Source organism: Bactrocera oleae, chromosome 4, assembly GCF_042242935.1.
Source record: "Bactrocera oleae isolate idBacOlea1 chromosome 4, idBacOlea1, whole genome shotgun sequence".
Lineage (NCBI taxonomy): Eukaryota > Metazoa > Arthropoda > Insecta > Diptera > Tephritidae > Bactrocera > Bactrocera oleae.
In genome coordinates, this window is record NC_091538.1 from 74,433,086 (window position 1) to 74,453,487 (window position 20,402).

General features: G+C 35.1%; 2 protein-coding genes across 5 annotated transcripts in view; one reads left to right on the plus strand and one right to left on the minus strand.

Annotated features, from left to right (window-relative positions):
* Positions 1-1,276: 1,276 nt before the first annotated feature.
* The window catches only part of Sik3 (Salt-inducible kinase 3), a 30,589-nt gene continuing 11,463 nt past the window's right edge, over positions 1,277-20,402 (minus strand). The window contains exons 2-12 of one of the 3 annotated variants that reach the window (XM_070108776.1): positions 11,310-11,645; positions 10,954-11,209; positions 10,454-10,883; positions 9,491-9,686; positions 9,160-9,427; positions 8,837-9,104; positions 8,345-8,571; positions 7,536-7,844; positions 6,560-6,715; positions 4,902-6,181; positions 1,277-4,806 (exon numbers count right to left, since the gene is read on the minus strand). In XM_070108776.1, the coding sequence (XP_069964877.1) occupies positions 3,988-4,806; positions 4,902-6,181; positions 6,560-6,715; positions 7,536-7,844; positions 8,345-8,571; positions 8,837-9,104; positions 9,160-9,427; positions 9,491-9,686; positions 10,454-10,883; positions 10,954-11,209; positions 11,310-11,645 (4,545 nt within the window). In that variant the 3' untranslated portion in view covers positions 1,277-3,987. The remainder of the gene's footprint in view (positions 4,807-4,901; positions 6,182-6,559; positions 6,716-7,535; positions 7,845-8,344; positions 8,572-8,836; positions 9,105-9,159; positions 9,428-9,490; positions 9,687-10,453; positions 10,884-10,953; positions 11,210-11,309; positions 11,646-20,402) is intronic. The other 2 variants (XM_070108778.1, XM_070108777.1) reach the window with 2 other exon arrangements.
* Positions 18,266-19,987, plus strand: LOC106627105 (uncharacterized). 2 transcript variants are annotated; one of them, XM_014247117.3, is made up of 3 exons: positions 18,266-18,370; positions 18,433-18,603; positions 18,661-19,987. In XM_014247117.3, the coding sequence occupies exon 3, from the start codon at positions 19,366-19,368 to the stop codon at positions 19,939-19,941; it is 576 nt and encodes a 191-aa protein (XP_014102592.2). In that variant the 5' UTR covers positions 18,266-18,370; positions 18,433-18,603; positions 18,661-19,365; the 3' UTR covers positions 19,942-19,987. The 2 variants fall into 2 exon arrangements, with proteins under 2 accessions (XP_014102592.2, XP_069964876.1); XM_070108775.1 differs by having other exon boundaries at positions 18,433-19,987.

Here is a 20,402-nt window from a genome sequence, read left to right on the forward strand (position 1 = left end):
TTGGTAGGCGCCCGGAAGTTTGCCCGGAAAAATTAAATGTCGTCACGTTACTGTTTGCTTCAATCAAATGAATTAGACGTCGTTATTTCTTCTAATGGAATCACCTACATCTAAGTTGCAAGTAATAACTCAGTTTCGAAAAAATATTAATTAATGTTAAAATTTGCTGTATTAAAATTTCTTGCCCCAGTATTTCATATACCTAGTTGCATTTATATTGTATATTGTTAGGCGAATCAATTGGAATACTTTCAGTTTCGAAATATTGCTTTAATTTTTAGAATATTATTTCAATATATAATATGGCTCGTGATTTTGAATTTAAAAATTTTTTTAAACCTTTACTCAGGCTCAGTGGTTAGAGCCTTCATCTATCACTAAATTATCCACGCAAATCTAAAGCGGAAGCTAAATAATCGGATATTAAAGGATATGTAGTATAGTTATATCATATAACTAATTCTAATTAATGACTTTATTTACGTATGGAGAGCTACAAATAAAGACATAAATTTTATGAATTATAGATATTTTGAGATAAATTATTCTACATTAATATAATACGAGTCAAAAATCAATAAATAATAATTTACTTCTTGGTGCATTTTATTAAATAAGCAAACACTTAGATTTTTTCTCGATAAAATGTTTATGACTTCACCTGGATCGACAGTAATATCCCAATGAATTGAAATCATAACCAGAACGCTGACCCTATCATGACCCATTACACTTCGAGGTAGAGTTTTTATTATCTTCATAGCACTAAATTATCCCTCGACGTTAGTTGTTGTAACAGAAAGTGTGGCCAAAACGGCCGTAAAATACGTTACGTCACAATACTCAAACAGTTTCAAAACTTCAGTTGAACAGTTGACAGACTATATTTTTACACACCACCGCCTGTATTATGCTTTCAACTCATTTGATTTACTTACGTCATAAAATCCTGGAAAAAGCAGTTGAAAGATTTTCGGAGTTGGCGCGACTTTCAAAATTTCGTAATAGTGAAAGGGGTTGAGTTATCGAAGTGTTTTTGTAATCAAATTTCAATATTCAATCACAAGAATACGTGACGTAGTTTTCAATCGATGGGTTTTTTAATGCAATTTCGAAAATTCGGAGGAGGTCAGGGCCCCAAACGTCTGCAAAATATGTACATAAGCGACAATTATATTATATATATACGTATGTGCAGACATATTTAATCAAACCTCAATTAAAAAAAAAAAATAATAATAATAATAATTCTTTCTATGGCTAAGAAAACACTCAATTCAGATTTTAGTATTCGTAATTTATTAAGACATTAATTTAGAGCTTCGTAAATTTATAACTGTTACTTTATATACATATATTATTAGATTAATTTAAATATATTTTAAATCACAGCAGTCTTCATATATATGTATGCATATATATTTTATATAAACAATATATTAATTTTTACTGAATAAATTCCACATCCCATAAAATCAATTTGATGGTACACATCATTTTTACTATTTCTTAAGAAGTGTTTAGTTAATGGTATCTATTAGCGTATATTTGTTGCATAAGCTTAAATAAAACAAAATAATAATAAATATAAAGTTGAAAAGAGCGCGAAAATGAAAATAATTAACACATAAGTATTTGTTTTTAAATAAAGAAACGTAACACTACTTTATGGATTAACTGTTCTTAAGGATTTGGAATTTGAGGCATATTGGAAGTATCGTTAAAACTCTAAATACTGCACTTGAATAAAAGTTGATAATTACTTTAACATTATTCTCACATATTCTACGTATGTATATATGTACATATGTCTGCTCTGCTATTTGTCCTACAATTTACAGTGATTTACCAATTATTTGCCAATCAGTTCTTTTAGCAAATGTTTAAAGTTCCGTCGACCTGGAATTTCTAGATATTGACTAAAGCCCAGTCGAACGTAAAATCTATAAACCGCGAGTTATTTCTAAAATCAAATCAGTTGAAGTTTATAGTTCAATCCCCAAACGATGATTTAATAATTTATGCAAATATTTTACTAGTACATGGAATGCAATTTTTATTCTTACTGATATTGCATTTGAAGAATATAGTTTTACTTGTTTTTTTTTTTTTTTTTTTTTTTTGCATACATTTTTGGCTCTCTTTAAGAGCGCTATATCCAAGTGAAGTTGTACAACTTTTGATATATTATTTGATAAAATAAAGTTACATACAATTATTATACTTAGCGCCCATATGAATAATATAATTACATATTCTCTGTAAAAGAATGAATATTTTCTATGTTTTTGAAACTCACTCGGTAACGACGGACACTAATACGCATTTGCTGTTTCCGGCTGGTGTGCCAACATACAAAACTTATAGAACAAAATCTTATTGTTTACTTAAGGCAATTAGTGTTATGTCAATGTGTATACTTCGAATTTGATTAGTAGGTAGTGAGCTTCTTAATGCTCTCCTTAAACTAGGAAGAACAACATCTGATTACATTCATTTGTAAAAAAAACACTACTCCTACTAAGAATATCATTTGGACAGACAAAAGAGATTGAAATATGATAGGTACGTACATACATATGTGTATTTTAAAGTTAAGCGTTGAATTCAAAATTAATTTGGATGATGTAATAAAACTTACTTTGTAAAATATTTTAAATAATGTGAAAATAACAATTTACTGCGAAATGGGCAACATAACCTGTTGTACATTTTGCTTAGTGGTTTTAGAAGTTCTCTGTGTAATTCAAAATTTTGAATAGTACATACATTTTTCTTAAATGTTTGTCTATTGGTAGTGTTTCTTTATTTAATGCATATGCACATACTTATATATTTTATAACAGTTAGCTTTTTTAATTTTTTAACCGAACAACATACATGTTTAAATATGTATATACATATTCAAATATATGGGACATATGTATCTATGAATGAATTTTATTTTATTATTATTATTATAATATTATCGATAAACATTAAATTTGTTTGGAAACTAACTATACTTTTAATTGTTAATATATATCTCACCTATAAGTATTTTTTATTAATATTTAATACGAATTTGAAGTGCATAACTAAAACAGTAACAGTAAAACTATTTTACACTCTTCGCAATGACAAAAATATTTTTAAAAAATTTAAAATTTGTTTAACAAGTCTACTTGACATTGCACAAGACGAAAATATTAGTTGATATCACCTTAGTAATTATATACATTAACAAGTATGTATGCATATACACTAATACATACATAATATGCTTTATGATTTATTCTAGTCGTATTTACTTACTTGCTACATAGTTGTGTGTACACGTTCTTAAAACTGTAGTTCTATTTACGAGAAGTTTTACTTAACTTTTCTATACATGATTTTGTATATTAATTATATAGAATAACTAGAGCATTATAATTTTGCAATAATTTCGAACTTTCACACATGTCTTTCTACATAAATATTTACATATATTATGTATTATGCATATTCGAATATGCACACATACATACACAACTTACACATTAACGTTTGTGTTCTTTAAAAGCCAAAATGAACGCATTATTTACAAACGTCAATAAAAACCTGATCAATTCTGGCGATTCTTAAATATATACACGTAATATTTATGTACATACATTCGGATTGAGTGTAGATAAAAATTTAATTACAAGTATATGTATGCATAATATTAAAAATGTTATAATATTTAATTGCAAAAATTCTACATACACGAAAGTTGGGTTAATTAGGAGTCTATTTATGCGCGATATTTAATGGGCAAAGCTTTGTCGTATTTTGTCAATTATAGATACTTCTATCACGATATTAGTAAATGAATGTTTGTTCCTTGTGTATGGCTTTGTCTTTTATGTGTTAAATGCTACGTTACTAACACTTCGTGCATTCCTTTCGCAATGCGTTATATGCATGTGTGAAAGTATAAGGAACTTGAGGATCATGATCACGTTGTTATCGTCTTAAACCTGTTTAACCAGCGACCTGCTGCATGGTGAGCTTATTAATCAGTTGCTGACATAATTTTCCATATTCAAATTGGTCCCCTGAGATGCGTCGCAGTTTTATACCTTTGCCAGCTGTTTGGTTATCACGGCTACGACCTTCGCACACTTGTAATTCTATTTGCAAACCGCCCGAGTATTCTAAGCTGAGATTTGTAATTGTGCTGTTGCCAATGCCGACAAAGCTTCCACAGCAGCCGGAGATGCCAGTAGCAGTCTCCATTGAGGTTGCCGATGATTCACTGGTAGTATTCGATGCATTACTTATACGTGCGTCAGCATACATACTCGATGCACCAGCTGCACTACTATACTCTTCAGACAGCCCTTTGTGAAGGATTGCTCCTTTCGGTGGCATTGTTTGGTCGATGGTTTGTTTGACTAATTCCAGTATGCGTGTCGGATCGAGGTTAGAGCATTCATGCGGTAACGGAACTTCGTAACACATCTCCTCGGACATACGGCGAGAGTCACAAATGGAATCGGGCGACAAATGTCCCTCCGTATGATCGCCAATTTCAGAATGTGATTCCGATTTAAAACCCGAGCTGGCAGATGGTTCTTGACATGGTGAGAGATTGTTAGAATCGTTACTTAATGAATCATCGGAGAAGCCAAGGGATTTATCACTCCCGCGGCGGTTCGACTCGCTGACATTGTTCGTTGCACTGGCATCGCTTTCCAAACGGGTTGACGGGTTGTCACCTGCACACTCCAAACTAGTTTTACGTCCGGTACCGCGTGTGATCGAAGGCATATCACTGGAGGATTCTGTTATAATGAGGCCCTGTTAAAATAGGTCCAGTTGGCATTATTACATTAAAAAAAAAAATTTTTAAATAGAAAAGCATTTGTAGTCCGTATATTTTTGGAAACACTCACTTGCAAAGACATCAGAGGAGCGGGTGGTTCCAGTGAATCGCAATCACTGTCTCGACTATTTTCCGAACTCAATGCTACTAGTGTGATTTCACTACCTTGCACGTCCGTAAGACATATTTGTGGATGAGAAGGTTGAAAAGGAGATGATATGTCTTCATTGATAAGACCACCGGTGCAGCCAACATGTGGTGTTCCAGTTGAAATTGTATGATACATCTGTCCATTTGCATTCTCTTCTTGTATTATACAGAGATTCGGTGAGGCGGGAGGCGTGGTTACCACTCGTACAGTTTGCGCTGGGGACAAATTTAGTGGTTTGAGATCAAAGGTAGATAATTGCGGTATCATCCAATTCACATGTTGTTGAGCAAACGTATTGATAGGTATCTCAGTAGTGGTGTGGTCAGATGTACATACATCCATGGAAAGGTCTAAGGGCTGATTGACAGCAGCAGCAGCAGCTGAAGCTATAGACGTTGCGGAGGATGCAATTTCACTAGCAGCTGAAGTGCCACGCGTAATGGAACCGCCTCCACCCGTAGATAACACGGAAATACCTTTGGTTATTTGATGCAGGGGCGAAGATCCGCCACCACCATTGCCACTAATGGAGTTAGAATTAAATGATCCAGTACCTCGAATATAAGGATTTGGCGAAGACGAGCCACTAAAGCTGCTATAGATTGGTGACTGACAACCGCTGCTGCTATTTGAACCACTGAAGTGTCCACCACTAGCGGATGCAACCACACTCTGACTAAGAGTTATATGACTGAATTGTCCCACAATACCATTACTAGGATGGTGCATTTGTGGATGCACCAGTCCAAAATGCTGCTGCTGTTGATACGGGCCTTTGCCTAACATTTGCTTCGAGTATGTGCCCATATTGTATGTGCTACAAGATGGTTGTTGAAGCGTTAGCGGTCCACTCACAGCGCTTATAACACTTGCATTGGCGCTATTTGGCAAAGATAGTGGCGAAACACTTAAACTATACGTTGCAGCCTGATGCTGCATGCCAGGCGACGTCATATCTAGGTGTCCACCACTCACTGCGACATTTCCAGAATGTGCCGTCAATCCCAAATGAGAGGCCAAGTCCAAAGGCACAATTCCAGTAGAAATTATTTTATTTGCCACTTCTGTATTAAGACGGTGCTCCTTAACGAGGCGATCCAGATGTGGCATAAGAGCACGCACTGCTTCTGGTGGTACTTCGAGATCCTGACCTCGTCGGAACGCCATATGTGGTGCGGGTTTACCGTGTATAGGCGAACCTTTGGAAAAAAGTTGGAACAAATATATATTATTCATTTTATTTTATTTGGAAAGTTATTTCCATATTTTTGGAATTTTTCATAATAGTACTACCTAACCAGCAATCTCAAATTCAATCTGATTAGAACTAGAAACAAAAACTAACAAATATAAATATAATTTTATATTTTTTTGTAAGATTCGGATAGGATAAATATGTAGCTCTTTTGCGGCATATGTACATAGTTCTAATTTTCAAAAGTAAACGTTAGGCATGGCTAGGAATCTATAACTTTTCCATGACCTTGATCTTACAAATTAATAGAATAAGGAATGTCATATGTATTTAAGACGAACAATGATTTTAAAAATTTTATATTTAAATTTTGGAAGCTTACCAGGCAAACTTATCGAGTTCTCAGAAAGTGGGGGTGTTGGAGCGATTAGAAAGTTACGTTGTGCCGATACTTTTTGTAAATACTGACATTCTTGCAGCGGCCCTTGGAACTGCGCTTTAGAGCCTTCTGAAGCACGTCGTACCGGGCTATATCGGCCTATAAAGAGAAAAAAATGCATTCGGAGAGAACAAAGTAAATAAAAGATCAAATATTGAGTGGATATAGGTATACATTCATATAATAGTTATGACGAGCTAAGCTCTTATTTAATCGGCATAACTACAATTTATTCTTTCGGAGTATTTAAATATATACTTTTTATATCATACGAAAATATTCGAAATTTTCTGAAAAATGCATATATATGTCCCTATAAAGCGTTTTTATTTGAAAAATGTCTACATGTCCAATGAGACATGATGTCTAACACGTAAAAGGCAATTAATTAAACTAGGTCATCATCGTATGCAAGTAATTACAAATGTAATTAATTACTATTTATTATTAAATTTTTATTTCTTTTCTAATTCACTTTCTGCTTTTCAATAACCTTGAACAAATAATATTGTAAGCGGGGAAACATATAACGGGAAAATATGCATGTAATTAAGTGGTTAATATTTGTAAGTAAGCAAACTGATTTTTAATACTAAAATATTGACACCACAGGCCTATGATTACGTAGTATGTCTGGGCAAAGAAAAACTTTAACAGACTCCACTAGATTCATAGTTCTATAGTTTTTTTATTCATACATGTACCAGTATTTATATACTTCCTTATTAAACATATTCAAACTCTTGAATTCTTTAAGAAAATCATAATTTCACTATCACAATTGAAAGGCAAAAAAAGAAAGAAAATCCAAAAATAAAGAAAATTACAATATTATACTTAAATTTAACAAAAAATTGTCTTAAATCGAAAACAAACATATTAAATTTTAAAATTAAAATAACGAAAAACAAAAACTTACCAACTTCTTGGACTGTTGGTAGTTTATTTGTGGACTTGAAATGGACTCGTCTATTATTTCCAGTGGCGCTTGGAGGACCTTGTTGCCCCGCCAAAGCTGCATTGCTCAATGCCTGTGCTGGCAAAATATTGGAACTTGACGACGAATGGTAAGTCATTAGGCTGGTCGTGGGAGGGGATTGACTGAGTGAGGGATTCGGTGCGCCATGTGGATGTGTATGCGATTGATGTTGCTGCATTTTCAAAGCAGGTGGCAGGTAATTTCGATTCATACGCGATTCCACTTCACGTATGAGCTCGGGACTGATAACTATGATGCAAGGGAGGGAAAAGGAATGGATGGTTTGGAGTTATGGTAATAATGGGAGTGTATACGTGGAGGAGGGGAAGAGCCGATAAATAGTGGGGGCAACGCAGGGCATTTCGGTTTTTAGTTGATTATACAATATACATTACATCCAAGCAAAAATCAAATAAAATAAATTTTAACGTTTTGTTTATAATGTATGAATGTATATAAAACGAAAAGAGAAACGAAAAGTAAAATTTAATAACATAAAATTAATATGTAATAAAAACAAATAAGTTTAGAAAGATTATAATGAAACATAAATTTAACTTTAAAAATCAGCTGTTATTATTAAATATAATCATAGTAGTAAATGAACAATAACTGCAATATAGCGAACCTGCACATGCGCAACGCAAGCCTTATGAATTCATTTGTCGTTATGAGCATGTTTATACAGCGTTCGTTTAGCAGAATATTAAACATATGAGCTATATGAATGTGAAATATTTTCAACTAACCTGGCGGTCGTTCTGTCACTGTGAGTAGACCGGTACGTCGTGTACGCATTCCACCACCACCACTTGTTCCGCCTGTTCCCGACTGTGGTGACATGATTGTCGGCATTTGTTGCTCCAGAGGTGGTTCATATACACCACATACTGGACAAGTCTCGCCCGGATTGTGCTGTATTGATAGGTCCTCGGTGCAACTGACTGTGTGTCGTTTTCCACGAATTTGAATATATCTAAAAATGAATATGTATGTGATATGAACATTTTTTATTTAATATTAATTTGATTAATTTTTTTAGAAGACATATACCACCATACCGAGAGGCGAATCATATATAAAGTTCTGAAATAATTAAAATACAGCAGACAACTTTGAGTTTGCTGAGTTATTTACAGTTAAACAAAGCTTGCAAACTAGAGAAGAAGTGCTCATTTCAGGAATGATACAAATTATATTTGCTTAAGCTCAGTCCAATACTTACTTCAAATTGTACTTACTTTTGTATCTCCTCGCTGTTTTCTTCGCTAACAGTATCGCCCGTCCCCAATTGAGATAGTTGGGTTTGTTCACGCATACCGTGTACCGTATGTCTATCGGCGGAGGCCCCACTCAATCCGCTAGTATTAGATACGTTCGGGTTAATATAGTATGTGTTTCTTTCCATTTGTTGCGTTTGCCCAGTTGCTTGGTGTGTATTACTCCCCGTCGAGGGATAATAAATATGCAGATTTGCACCACCATCTGATGCCCGACGTCCAAATGAACCTAAGCATAAGCATACAATTAATAGAAAAGTATGCTAATTATTTATTACACTTACTTGCACCCATCACTATTGGAGGTTTCAAAAGATGTTGGTCCTTAATAGTTAAATTGTGCAACGGTTGATTCTGTAACATTGGCAAGTTCATTGGCAAGTATGGGCCTGTATCATTCTTATTTTCAGGAGGACATTTGAAATTGATTGGCGGCACATTTGGATTGGCAAGTGCTTGCTCGTGTGCCACATCACCAGGCCCTACAGTGTGTCGCCTTGTATTACCGCCGTTTCCCCCAGCATTGGCACACAAATGATTTTGATTTTGTGGCTGAAATGTTGAAAATTATACTATATTTCATAATGCACAAAGCCAAAATGAGTATTCACTAACCTCGTTTGGTCGCGCCACACATTCCAATTCGAACTCGCCAAACTTCTCCAAATCCACCGAAACATCAGTCCATTGGAAGCCTAAGCCGCCTTGTAGCGCATTTGTGTTGGTCAGCGGACTCAAGCGATCAATCGATTCCTGCTTGATGGGTTCAGAACGGTCGACAACACCAGTAGTAATGCTGGTTTTGCGTAATCTGAAGTTGTAACAGCAGAAGCAGTGTTAGCACAGCAATAAACACAAGACAAAGCCGTCATATTCTATGTTAATATTTAACTGGGGATATTAAAGGAATTATCTGCCTGTATGCATGTTCAAATGGCTATTAACACTCTAACTTGGTTGAGACCAAATAAAATTTTCACTTAGTTTTTGCTATAAAGAGTTAAGCGATCAGCCAGAGAAAAAGCCTTTTATAACATTATTAACTGAAGTAAGTTCAGTCCCTCGTCCGCATGCACTATAATACGTACTGTAACTTACATAACTTTTTGGAATTTATTATGATGTACGGGTATGTGAACCAAACTCAAGGCTGAGAATTCGACTTAAATAGTCGCAATAGAGAGTTGAGAGAGGAAGCTGGGGCTAGAAAATATATGAATAGTTTTATTCTTATTATTCAACAGTTGAGGAGTACTTGGATACATGTTGCCTATAGGTAATCCCTTCTATTGAGCTGAACGCGAGCTAAAGGTGGCATAAGGCGCCAAGAGTAGAAAAATGGAGCGAACGTATTTCTTTACTATGTATTAAGCATACTTGTGTAGAGCAAACACTTCCTGGTGACAGGTAATCTTGAACAGCGAACGCCGTCGTTGGTGAGATGTGTGTAGAAAATGAAGTACATGAACCCTCAATTTAAGACGAACTCAAATTATGAGACACTTTAATAGAGTATTGACATCTAAATAAGTTGTAAGTGCGGGAAACATGCGTGTTATATAGCAATGCACAATATACCTTGAATAAGCGGCTTGATGCTGCATCCTATGATGCTCACGACGCTTTTGTTGCAGTTTATCGGCAAGCAAATTGTAGATGGCATAGATATTGTCGAATCGTTGGTTATGCACCGATTCAGCAATCATATCGGCAGTCAGTCCGGGCAACTGTAGCATATTTCTCATTATCTCTGTATCCAGATTGGCAACAGCCACTGGTCCGTGCGGATTAAAACTACTGTTGCTGTCACTTCGAACAAGTGAATTACTTTCCGTTTGGTGTGTATATGCCGTGGCGTTGGCGCCGCTGCTACATCCGCCAATGCTGTCACTGATGTCGTTCAATTCCGCCGCCCAATCGCTTAGCCAGCGATGTTTAATAATTTGTTTCAATGTATATCGGCGATCCGGCTCTACTACCAACATATTACGTAATAGGTGCTCGCAATCTGTGTCAACAAAATTAAATGATTTATGTATGATATATTTCTGATTTGCGGTTGGGAAATTTTAATTTACCTCGTGACATGAAGTATGGAATGCGAAACTTTCCGGTAACTACGCGTCCTTTCAACTCTAGTAGTGTGTCACCATTGAAAGGTAATGCACCACATACTAAAGCATATAGCACGACACCCAGACTCCAGATATCTGCTTTAGGTCCATCGTATTCCAAACCTTGAAAAACTTCAGGTGCGGCATATGGTGGTGAACCGCACCATGTGGTTAATGGACTTCCCTCTTCGTACCGATTACTGAAGCCAAAATCGGCAAGCTATTTAAAACGTATAGAGTGATTATAACAATTATGTATGTACATAGGTAATGAAGATGGAATAAATTGCATATGTAAGTGCATAGGAATGTTATCCCACCTTTATATTCATATCGTTATCGAGTAGCACATTCTCCGCCTTGAGATCTCGATGCACTACACCCATTGAATGACAGTATTGCACAGCCGAGACTAATTGTGTGAACACACGCGCTGCTTCGAGCTCCTTCATGGGTCCATTCTCTGCTAGATGATCGAATATCTCACCGTTTGAAGCATATTCGGTGACAAGATAGATCATCGTTTCTGACTGCATCACCTCATAGAGGCGAGTAATATGTGGATGACGTAATGATTTTAAAATGGAAATTTCGCGGAATGTTTTGGTTAGGTACTCCCGATTTAAGCAAGTCTTATCAATGATTTTAATCGCCACCTAAAAGTTTAAAAAGGAACTTGTCACTTGTACAGTACTTATGTGTATTATACATACATACGTATAATTAAATAAACAACTTAGAAATAAAAACAAGCAAATTAACATAATATGGGTCAAGGTAATGATATAACAGTTATAAAAGCAATAAATTAATTTTAAAAAGTAGTATATTGGCACATATTCCAAAAAATCTTTAACAATATGAGCTTCAGTTCAGAAGAAATAAGGATAATTTGGAAAACATCGAATTAAATACCAAGTAATAAAGGAACACAAAAGGAATTCAAAAGAAAATTTTAAATCAGAAACAGTTGAAATTTTATTTTAGTATTTTGTTGGTAGTCCTTTTTGTTGTAAAACTGTTCTCGAATGATTAGATACCGAATCCACCAACTTACAGCAGAAAGAGATTGGTATATTGTACTACTATTTTTTTAAGGTTGTTATCAACTCGACGGACGACGTTAGCCTTGTGTTGGGGACAAATAATAAATTGTATCCATATTTCTTTCGATGATATGAATATTTTCTGGTTTAGCAGCAGTACGCAACCCCTACCATCGCAGCACTAAGGCCAAGCTTTATCGTAGAACGATGGTTCGCTTTTTTAACCTCTTAATTAGCTTTGCGCATCTTATTATTGTCTATCTCAAGGAAATACGTTGAACATTGCTCCTGTACAAAGTTCATCCTCTTCTGTATATTGGTCTTACTTACGAATGTTTTCTTCCTTACCACTCTACCATTGAATTGGTGTATTCTAAGCACATTTGGATATTTTCTGGATAAATTTCCTTGCGAAGATACTTTTCATTTCAATAGGTTCTGCGGCTTCCAGTATCCCCTACCGTGGGCCTTTAAATGTTTTAAGCGTTGTCTTGCTAGTGCACAAGAGATGCTCCATTGTTTCCTTGGTGCCTTGCTCTTGGCATTTCCTGCAGTCATCTCGATCTGTTAGCCCCATTCTGCAGGCGTGTGTCGCCACCAGACTGTGACCAGTGAGTATTTCAATCATGTTCCTACAGTCTTTTCTATCAAGAGTGAGTAGGAATTTTGTGGTTTTTTATATACCGTTTTGCACGTGACTTTTGCTGTCTTGCACCCAGGTAGATCATTCCATAGAATTTTAACCTTCCTTGCTATGCTCTTGTCCAGATCGTCGTAATTACAATGCATGGGTTTACCAATGTCAATGGATTTGTGACCTAGTACCTAGTTGAAGTGCCCTGTTTCCCAAGACACTTCCAGCCGATACGCGAACCGAGGTTACGGCGTTGTTTGCTACTTGGCTGTATACATAGATATTAACTGTGAAGTTGCCTGCTGCTGCACTATAGGCTAGCTCCGCGGCTTTCCCAATATCAAAGACCTCTGCTTAAAATATAATGCTGCCTTATGCCTATTTCTGGACAGTATATCGCCGCACTAAATACGTCCTCCATTTTCGAGCCATCCATATACATATGTAGATGTTTAATATGTTGCGCACAACTAACATACCTTTACGCCAACTATCTTTTTCGATATTTACTCTGAATCTTCTTTCCCAATTGAAAAGTAGAATCATGTAATCGGTGCTTGCCAAACCGCCATTAGTAGTTGTTGGTGCTCATTTAACAATTTCGCTTAAATTCCCCACACATTTTCCCGTTTTTGATAACGGAATCATAATTATTTTTTGTTAAACATTTCACTTCCACTCAACAAAATATGTACTAGAAATTACAATGCAGCTAACATAACACACTTTTGGGGGAAATCCCTTATTTTTAAAACTAGTTTCGGAATTAAACTGAAGTTGATTTCTATTCAATTCCTGCGAATTTACGTCACGTCACAAGGTGTTCCATTGTTACTTTGATACTGAATTCGTGGTTTTTATAATTTAGCATTATTTCCTCTGAACTGAATTTAATATTGTAAGTTTTCTGCTGATTATTAATGTGCCCGTATATCACTTTTTAAAATTATTATTATTTTATTATGAAATTAATTGAAAGTTAGTGAATGGAAAATAAATATATATGAAAGAGATGTCTTCGCAGACATGATTAAATAAATTTGTATGCACATAAGCAAAGCTTATTTCTTGATGGGCTAAAGAAATGGCAAATTCTGCCAAATGTTTGTATAGAAATTACTAATATAGGTAGGAAATTCCATACATACGCGAGCATTTTCATAGCTTCGAGTTTTTGAAAATAGAGATAAAAACCACTAAACAGATAATTACATATGTAAATTCAGAAGTATTCATTATTTCGGCCTTTCTGGCTAGTGACATTTGTAGGTATATATTCGCAATATGTAGCAATTGAATTATGAACAATTGTAAAAATTAAAAATTTGTTTGCTGCACCTACTGCAGCTATTTTGAAGAAGCTGGAGTTTCGATGCTTCCACTACTTCGGATCGATTTTCTGCCTTGGGTGTATATACAACTATATATATAGGATAAAAACCTATTTGGAAAACTGCTACCGTAATAATAATATAGGTATGGTATCATTGTCGACATATTGACACAAGTAGTACGGAATAACAACTTTATAGAAGTAATTTTGTGGTAAAAATATTTTATTTGCTAGATGTTTTACATCAAGATTTATGTTCATATATAAATATTATATATGTGCTAATTTATAAAATAGAATACTAAGTTAGAATTTTTACTTGTATAAAGCTGTAAATTTACTTAGAAATAATATAAGTATAGTGGGGGTGTTAAGTGGTGGTTCTTCACTAGGCACATCATGGCTTCGTTGTAATAAAAAACACTATATTCAAAACGCCCCCAACAATCATTGTAATCGCGAGGAAAGCTTAAAACATACAACCAATCGAGTGTAAGGCAAAGGTTTAATGAGGTATTAGTTTAGTTTGCTAAACATCCTTAAAACTTTCAAAGTTTATCATTTATATAGGGGTGCTATATCATGATATAGAGGTGATTTAAGGTAATCGAATTAGCAACAAATTTTGTTCTTAAGAAAGTTTAACATTCTATTTAAAAATAAATTTTCTCTTCAAGTATTTCTATTTAGCAGCGAAGCGGCAAGGATATTTGCTAATGCAATAAATTGATATTTAAAAATTGCGATCGGTTTACATATGGACAGTGCCATTATCGAATAGCACATGACTTACATTGATGACGACAATTATGTAAACATATCAATTTGCTTACTGCAAATACCTTATTGTTTGCCAAAACAACCCACAAATAGTTTTATTTTAGCAAATGTACACATGCATGTGTGTTTATATATCTCCCAATTCACACACGGGTTCTTTTGTCGCCCAAACCGGTTTTGTTGTGGGCGAGGGGACGACGAGGAGAGAAGAAGAGACCGTGCCGCTCGTGCTCGGGTGGCACACATTGTGTTCTTGTTCGTAACAGTTCCCTGATACGCAACTCAGCATTCCTTTTCATGGTTGCAATAGCGCTTGGTTTCAAATGAATATAAACGCAAATGTGTATGCATGAACAAAAGAAATATTTTGAAAAATTGTGAATAAGGAGAAAATTAAGATCCTCAAAAATATTTAATATAAATTTGTAATAACACTTAACGGTATTAAATGTAATAATGTATACATAAAATAATTCTAATAAAAATGGGGTTACTTTTACTTTTTTATATTTACATAAAATATTAAGATGCTTTCATATTATTTCTTTTAACCGTAAAGGTTTGAGTTCGAATTACATTTTATTTAAAACAAGAACTGTAATTAATTCATGAATTTTTTATAATAAATAGAAAAAAAGATGGAGTAAAAAAATGATGGGTCTTTAATACTCCCGAAATATTAGGAAATTCCAGTCATAAATTTGACCTTGTAGCGGGTATCCAATACATTCTGGTAGATTAGGGAATTCACGACTTAAGAGCGATACCAACAGAGAATTTTCCGATAATGAGCGACAAAAGAGTCCCCATGTGAACGCAGTATATCAGAACTCTTTTTGAAAATATCGCAGTTGTAAAATTTCTAAAAATATATAAACATTTTTCATACATATGTGTATATCTATGTTATACCACATGGCATGGAAACGTAAATACAAACATACATATGTACATATGTTTACGTATCTTTATATAAAACACTCGTACAATGCGGCAGGAGTGACAAGTTAGAGGACATATTTTCAATGTTTCCGTGCTTTAAGGACTAGACTGCACTACTAGATATTATCGCCAACAGTTATAGGCCTAAATGGGGTGATGTGTGCTTTTGAAAGGACAACTTTTTGTCGTTCGGACTTCAAAATTGTGTGGTAAAATACAAAAATAAATTTAAATAAGCTTACTACCTTTCGTTTATAGCCTTCGCTTACGTTAGGTACTGCAAAGCGTGGATATTTGCATAATTTTCCAATGCAATGGCAATGAGAACAGAGCGCGGATTGGCACAGTATTAGTATCGTCACAATTGGAACTGGCAAATCTTGATCGGTAGACGAAGAAATATCCAAACCGTACGTCACTTCCCTATAGGTACATGTGAACGCCCAAATTTCCAAAACCCGTTCTTTTGTAAAGGGGATACAACTTTCACATCGCGGCACCTAGATCCACTGCTTTGATTTTATTCAAACTTTATATTCTGCTTATAATAAAAACAACCAGACGGTTTGAATTTTTTCAGATTTTTTCAAAAAGCCGTTTGGCCACGGGAATGTGGTTGAAAAGTCGACCATCAGCCGAAAACGGTACTCACGAATGTAAAACAGTGTTTGATTAGTATTTATCATTTATTTTGTTCGATGTTTCAATTTCACACTGTCATGACATTTATAACAAATGAAAAAAGATACATATCAGAAGTGTTGAAAGAATTTTATTGAAAGTTTAATATCTTAACCTCATATTTCGTGGAATTGATTGAAACACAAAACATCTAATACTACTTGTGAAAATTTTGACAACGACGAGGCTTCTCTAATTTGTCAATGTCACGGCCAACTTTGTCTTTATGAACTATCTCCAGAACGGCGTCTTTGGATTTTCGAACAGCTGTTGACTGTGGAGTAAACGTATCGGAAGTCGAAATCGACGGTATTGCTATTCGAAGCAAACATTCTGCAACGTAAATACGAAACTGTAATTGATCCAATGATTTTGTTTTTTGTATCATAGATATTTCGGTAGTGCGTGACATTCCCTTCTTATCGTTCACCATTGTGACATCCCATGCATTTTTTATTGTGGCCAATACCGCTTTTTGCCTCGAATACGAATTCAATAATTGTTTATGGCATTATCGAAGAGAATAACGCCATCCATTCGATTATTGGATGCTCTTACGCTGTATGGCATATCAATATAATATTTCTTGCCCTTTTTCATCGCTTCACACGATTCAGAGGTTCAATTGCCTAATGTTTCGATGCAATGGCCATGACTGAATTGTCATTTCATCGGGCTATCAGCACATTATTGTTTCGATCAAATGTGTTGTCTAGCTAGCCGCGTTCTTTCTTCTTAGATGATGAGACGTCACTAAGTTTTGCTTTATTCGTACGTCTGTTACGCATGGTCCCGGTAGTATAATATCCCAACGAGGTGAGTTGGCTCACCAGTTTATGAGAGGTGAAAATGTCTCAAACGTAACACAATGTCACGTGGATCATCAAGTAGTTTCAATAACTTTAGTACGACCATTTCACTTAAGCCGCAATTTTTATATTCGGGTTCTCGATTCTTGTTTGCACCGCTGTACGGAATAAACGAATACAAATAGCCATCAGACGAACATAAGTCACAGTATTTGAAGGCACATCGAATGGCCTTTCCTTTATAAAAATTTTGCTCGGTCTCGTCGCAATCGGCTGATGCATTTGGATTGTGATCGTGTTGTACGCGCACCATAGTTCAATGTGGTCAGCTATTTCACGGGGCAGAAACGCACTTTCATCGATATTTTCCGAGTCTCTTACTGCATTTGTAGTTTCTGGAGGCTAGACCACTAAATCGATCGTATCCGCATGGAGAATCTCTCCTTGACTCCGGTATCTTTTGCAAAACATTTTGAAGATAAAACTCAAAATTCCACTCAAGAACGGAAAACTTCACTACCGCGCAGCAGGGGGGCGTACCAGCGAATCACACTGGAAGACCTGCTCGGGCTCGTAGACAACAACCGACTAACTGCCTGCCTGGAAGGGTTCCTTCTTATATTCATGATCTAGGAAGCTTTTGGACAATTCTATTCTAAAAATAGCTAGAAAAAAAGTTATCGAATAATCCATAACTTGGAAACAAGTTATTTTTATCGATTTTTACATTTTCTACTCCGTAATCACGAATCACTATATGCACTGTAAGGCGACTACTCGTCTTGTATGCTTTGATTATGATAATTTCTACGTTAACTTATTCGTAAAAGTACGCAGTAATCAATAACGTCCAGAAAAAAAATTTCTGTTGAATGTATTGTGTATTAGTGGCCATCATTCATCTTGAACATTGGAGTTCACCAGAAATAAAAATAATGAAATGGCTGGTGGTCGATTTATCGACCAGTGCATTTTGCACATTCGTCATCATTCTATACTACAACCAATCCATCCGGTGAAAAAACATTTTGCGTATAATATGCAACAAACATCACAATATATCGAAAGGTTTATTTATTTTATTTTTTCCGAATTTTAAAAAAAAAAAATTTAAAAGATTTTTCAAAATTACTGGTCGAAAAATCGATTACTAGCTGTAAGTAGGTTAATACGAGTGTGTGTTAAAAGATAACTGTTTATTATATGTATTTTCGACAGCACATTGACCGTGGACCGAGCAGTTCTGTGGAACAAAAAAGTTTAGTCACCTTTGGATCAAATTTCAAGTTTCAATATTATTGCATAAGAAGGAAAATAAAACAACATTTTTTAAACAAAACCAAAAAGGAAATTTCAAACTTTATAGGTGAAATATCCAGAAGCAACCAGGTGAAAGCAAATTGGGCCCGGTCAAGAAAGCTTACCTTTGTTTTTATTTATTTTAAGAAATAGCAAGTAAACCCATAGATTGAATTTATTGGAAAACATGAAATCTAAGGAAAGTAAAATAAGGCAGCAGGTAAATCAAGCAAAGCAATAAAAACTCATCGTAGCGAAAAAGTTTTTGAATCTATGTCGGGAGGCCACTATAAGAAGTGAAACCAAAAGCTAAAATATAAAAGTAAAATAATCTTAATAGCAAAAAGTGGCAAAGAATAACAGTTTTACAGAGGGCGCACGCCTATCGATTAAACTACCCGCTGCACAAACGAGTGACTACCCTGGGGATATTTCGACGACGGGGGAAAGAAATGTGGTTCTTTTTTAGGACATAGTGGCTAGCAACTATCTACGCGAGTTTCAGCTTCAATACATGTTATTGTGTAAGTGTTGGACAAATCAAACTAAACGGGCGTGAGGAGATTGCAGTTGGTAGTGGCAACTGGATTGGGTTTGATTACATTCCGTAAATAAGAAGGAACAGTAGCAACAGCCAATCACTCGTTTAACCAGGCTATTAAAGATAGTTTGTATGCAAAGAAGTTGAAGTAAATTTAGCCGACTTGAGTTCTGGTGGGCAATTGTACAATATTAAACGTATGTCACACATGAATCTGCACGTGACTAGTAGATAAGAGCAGAAAGAGTAATATAAGAGGCGAAAATTCAGAAAATCGACTTGACAAAGATCCTATAATCAGCTCGAAAATAATGAGGGTCGGGGGTAAAATTCTTAATTCAAAAAGTAAAACGGCTGCCGACTCAATTGCGCACACAACATGCTTAGAAGCAGTTACTTCACGAAGAGCGACAAAAGTCGCCGGCAATGCCGAGCTCGGCTTGCATAAGAAACAATCTTGCACATCGCTTCTTTGTGAGCTGACACGTCTTAAGTCCCAGCAAAAGTATCTCGAATGCAATCAGGCCAAGTTAAATCCGGCTCATTATGAAGATCCACCGGTTAGCGGAAGAAGTAAAAATAATAGCATATCACAAATGATAAACGAAATTGAAGCCCTTAAATCGTATTTAGAAAACAGATTAAAAGCTTATCGGGAAAACTGTTATTGTGAGATACAAGAATTGCGCCAAGTGGTCAGCTCTATACACGAAGATGTTCAGCCGCAGCGTTTGAGCCAGTGTTCGTTGCCGGAATTGCGTGAACGCATTATTAGCACAAATACACAACTAATACAACTATGCGACAAAAACAAAAAGGAAATGGAAAAACTGCGCGATGAGTGTGAAAATATAGAGCGCGACAATAAAGTTATCGTGAATGTTTGAAACGTGAAAATATAAGTTTAACAATAAAAAAAAAAACCTAAAAGCATACATACATATATTTATTTTTTTGGCGTCTGATTAAAATCTATTTTTATATATAATATTAGCAACGTATAAATGAATGTATGAATATGTGAACATATTATATGTATATTCAAATGATTGGCATGTAAGATGTATTGATATACATACACACATATATAGCATCTTATGTCGGAATTTTGTTGGTGAATTAAATTATTCAATTAATTTTTTGTTTATTAAATAAATTACTGCATTTAATTCTAAAGTACCGCAAGCGTATCTACATATTTATATAAGGAAAGTAAACATTGTGTTTTCTATTAAAAAGTATTCTCAGAAAATATCGTCAAATGGCTTTAGTCGACACTCTACATTCCCGCTCTTTACAAATTCTTAGTAAACTTTCAATGTTGGTATGTATGTTTCGGATTCTCTTC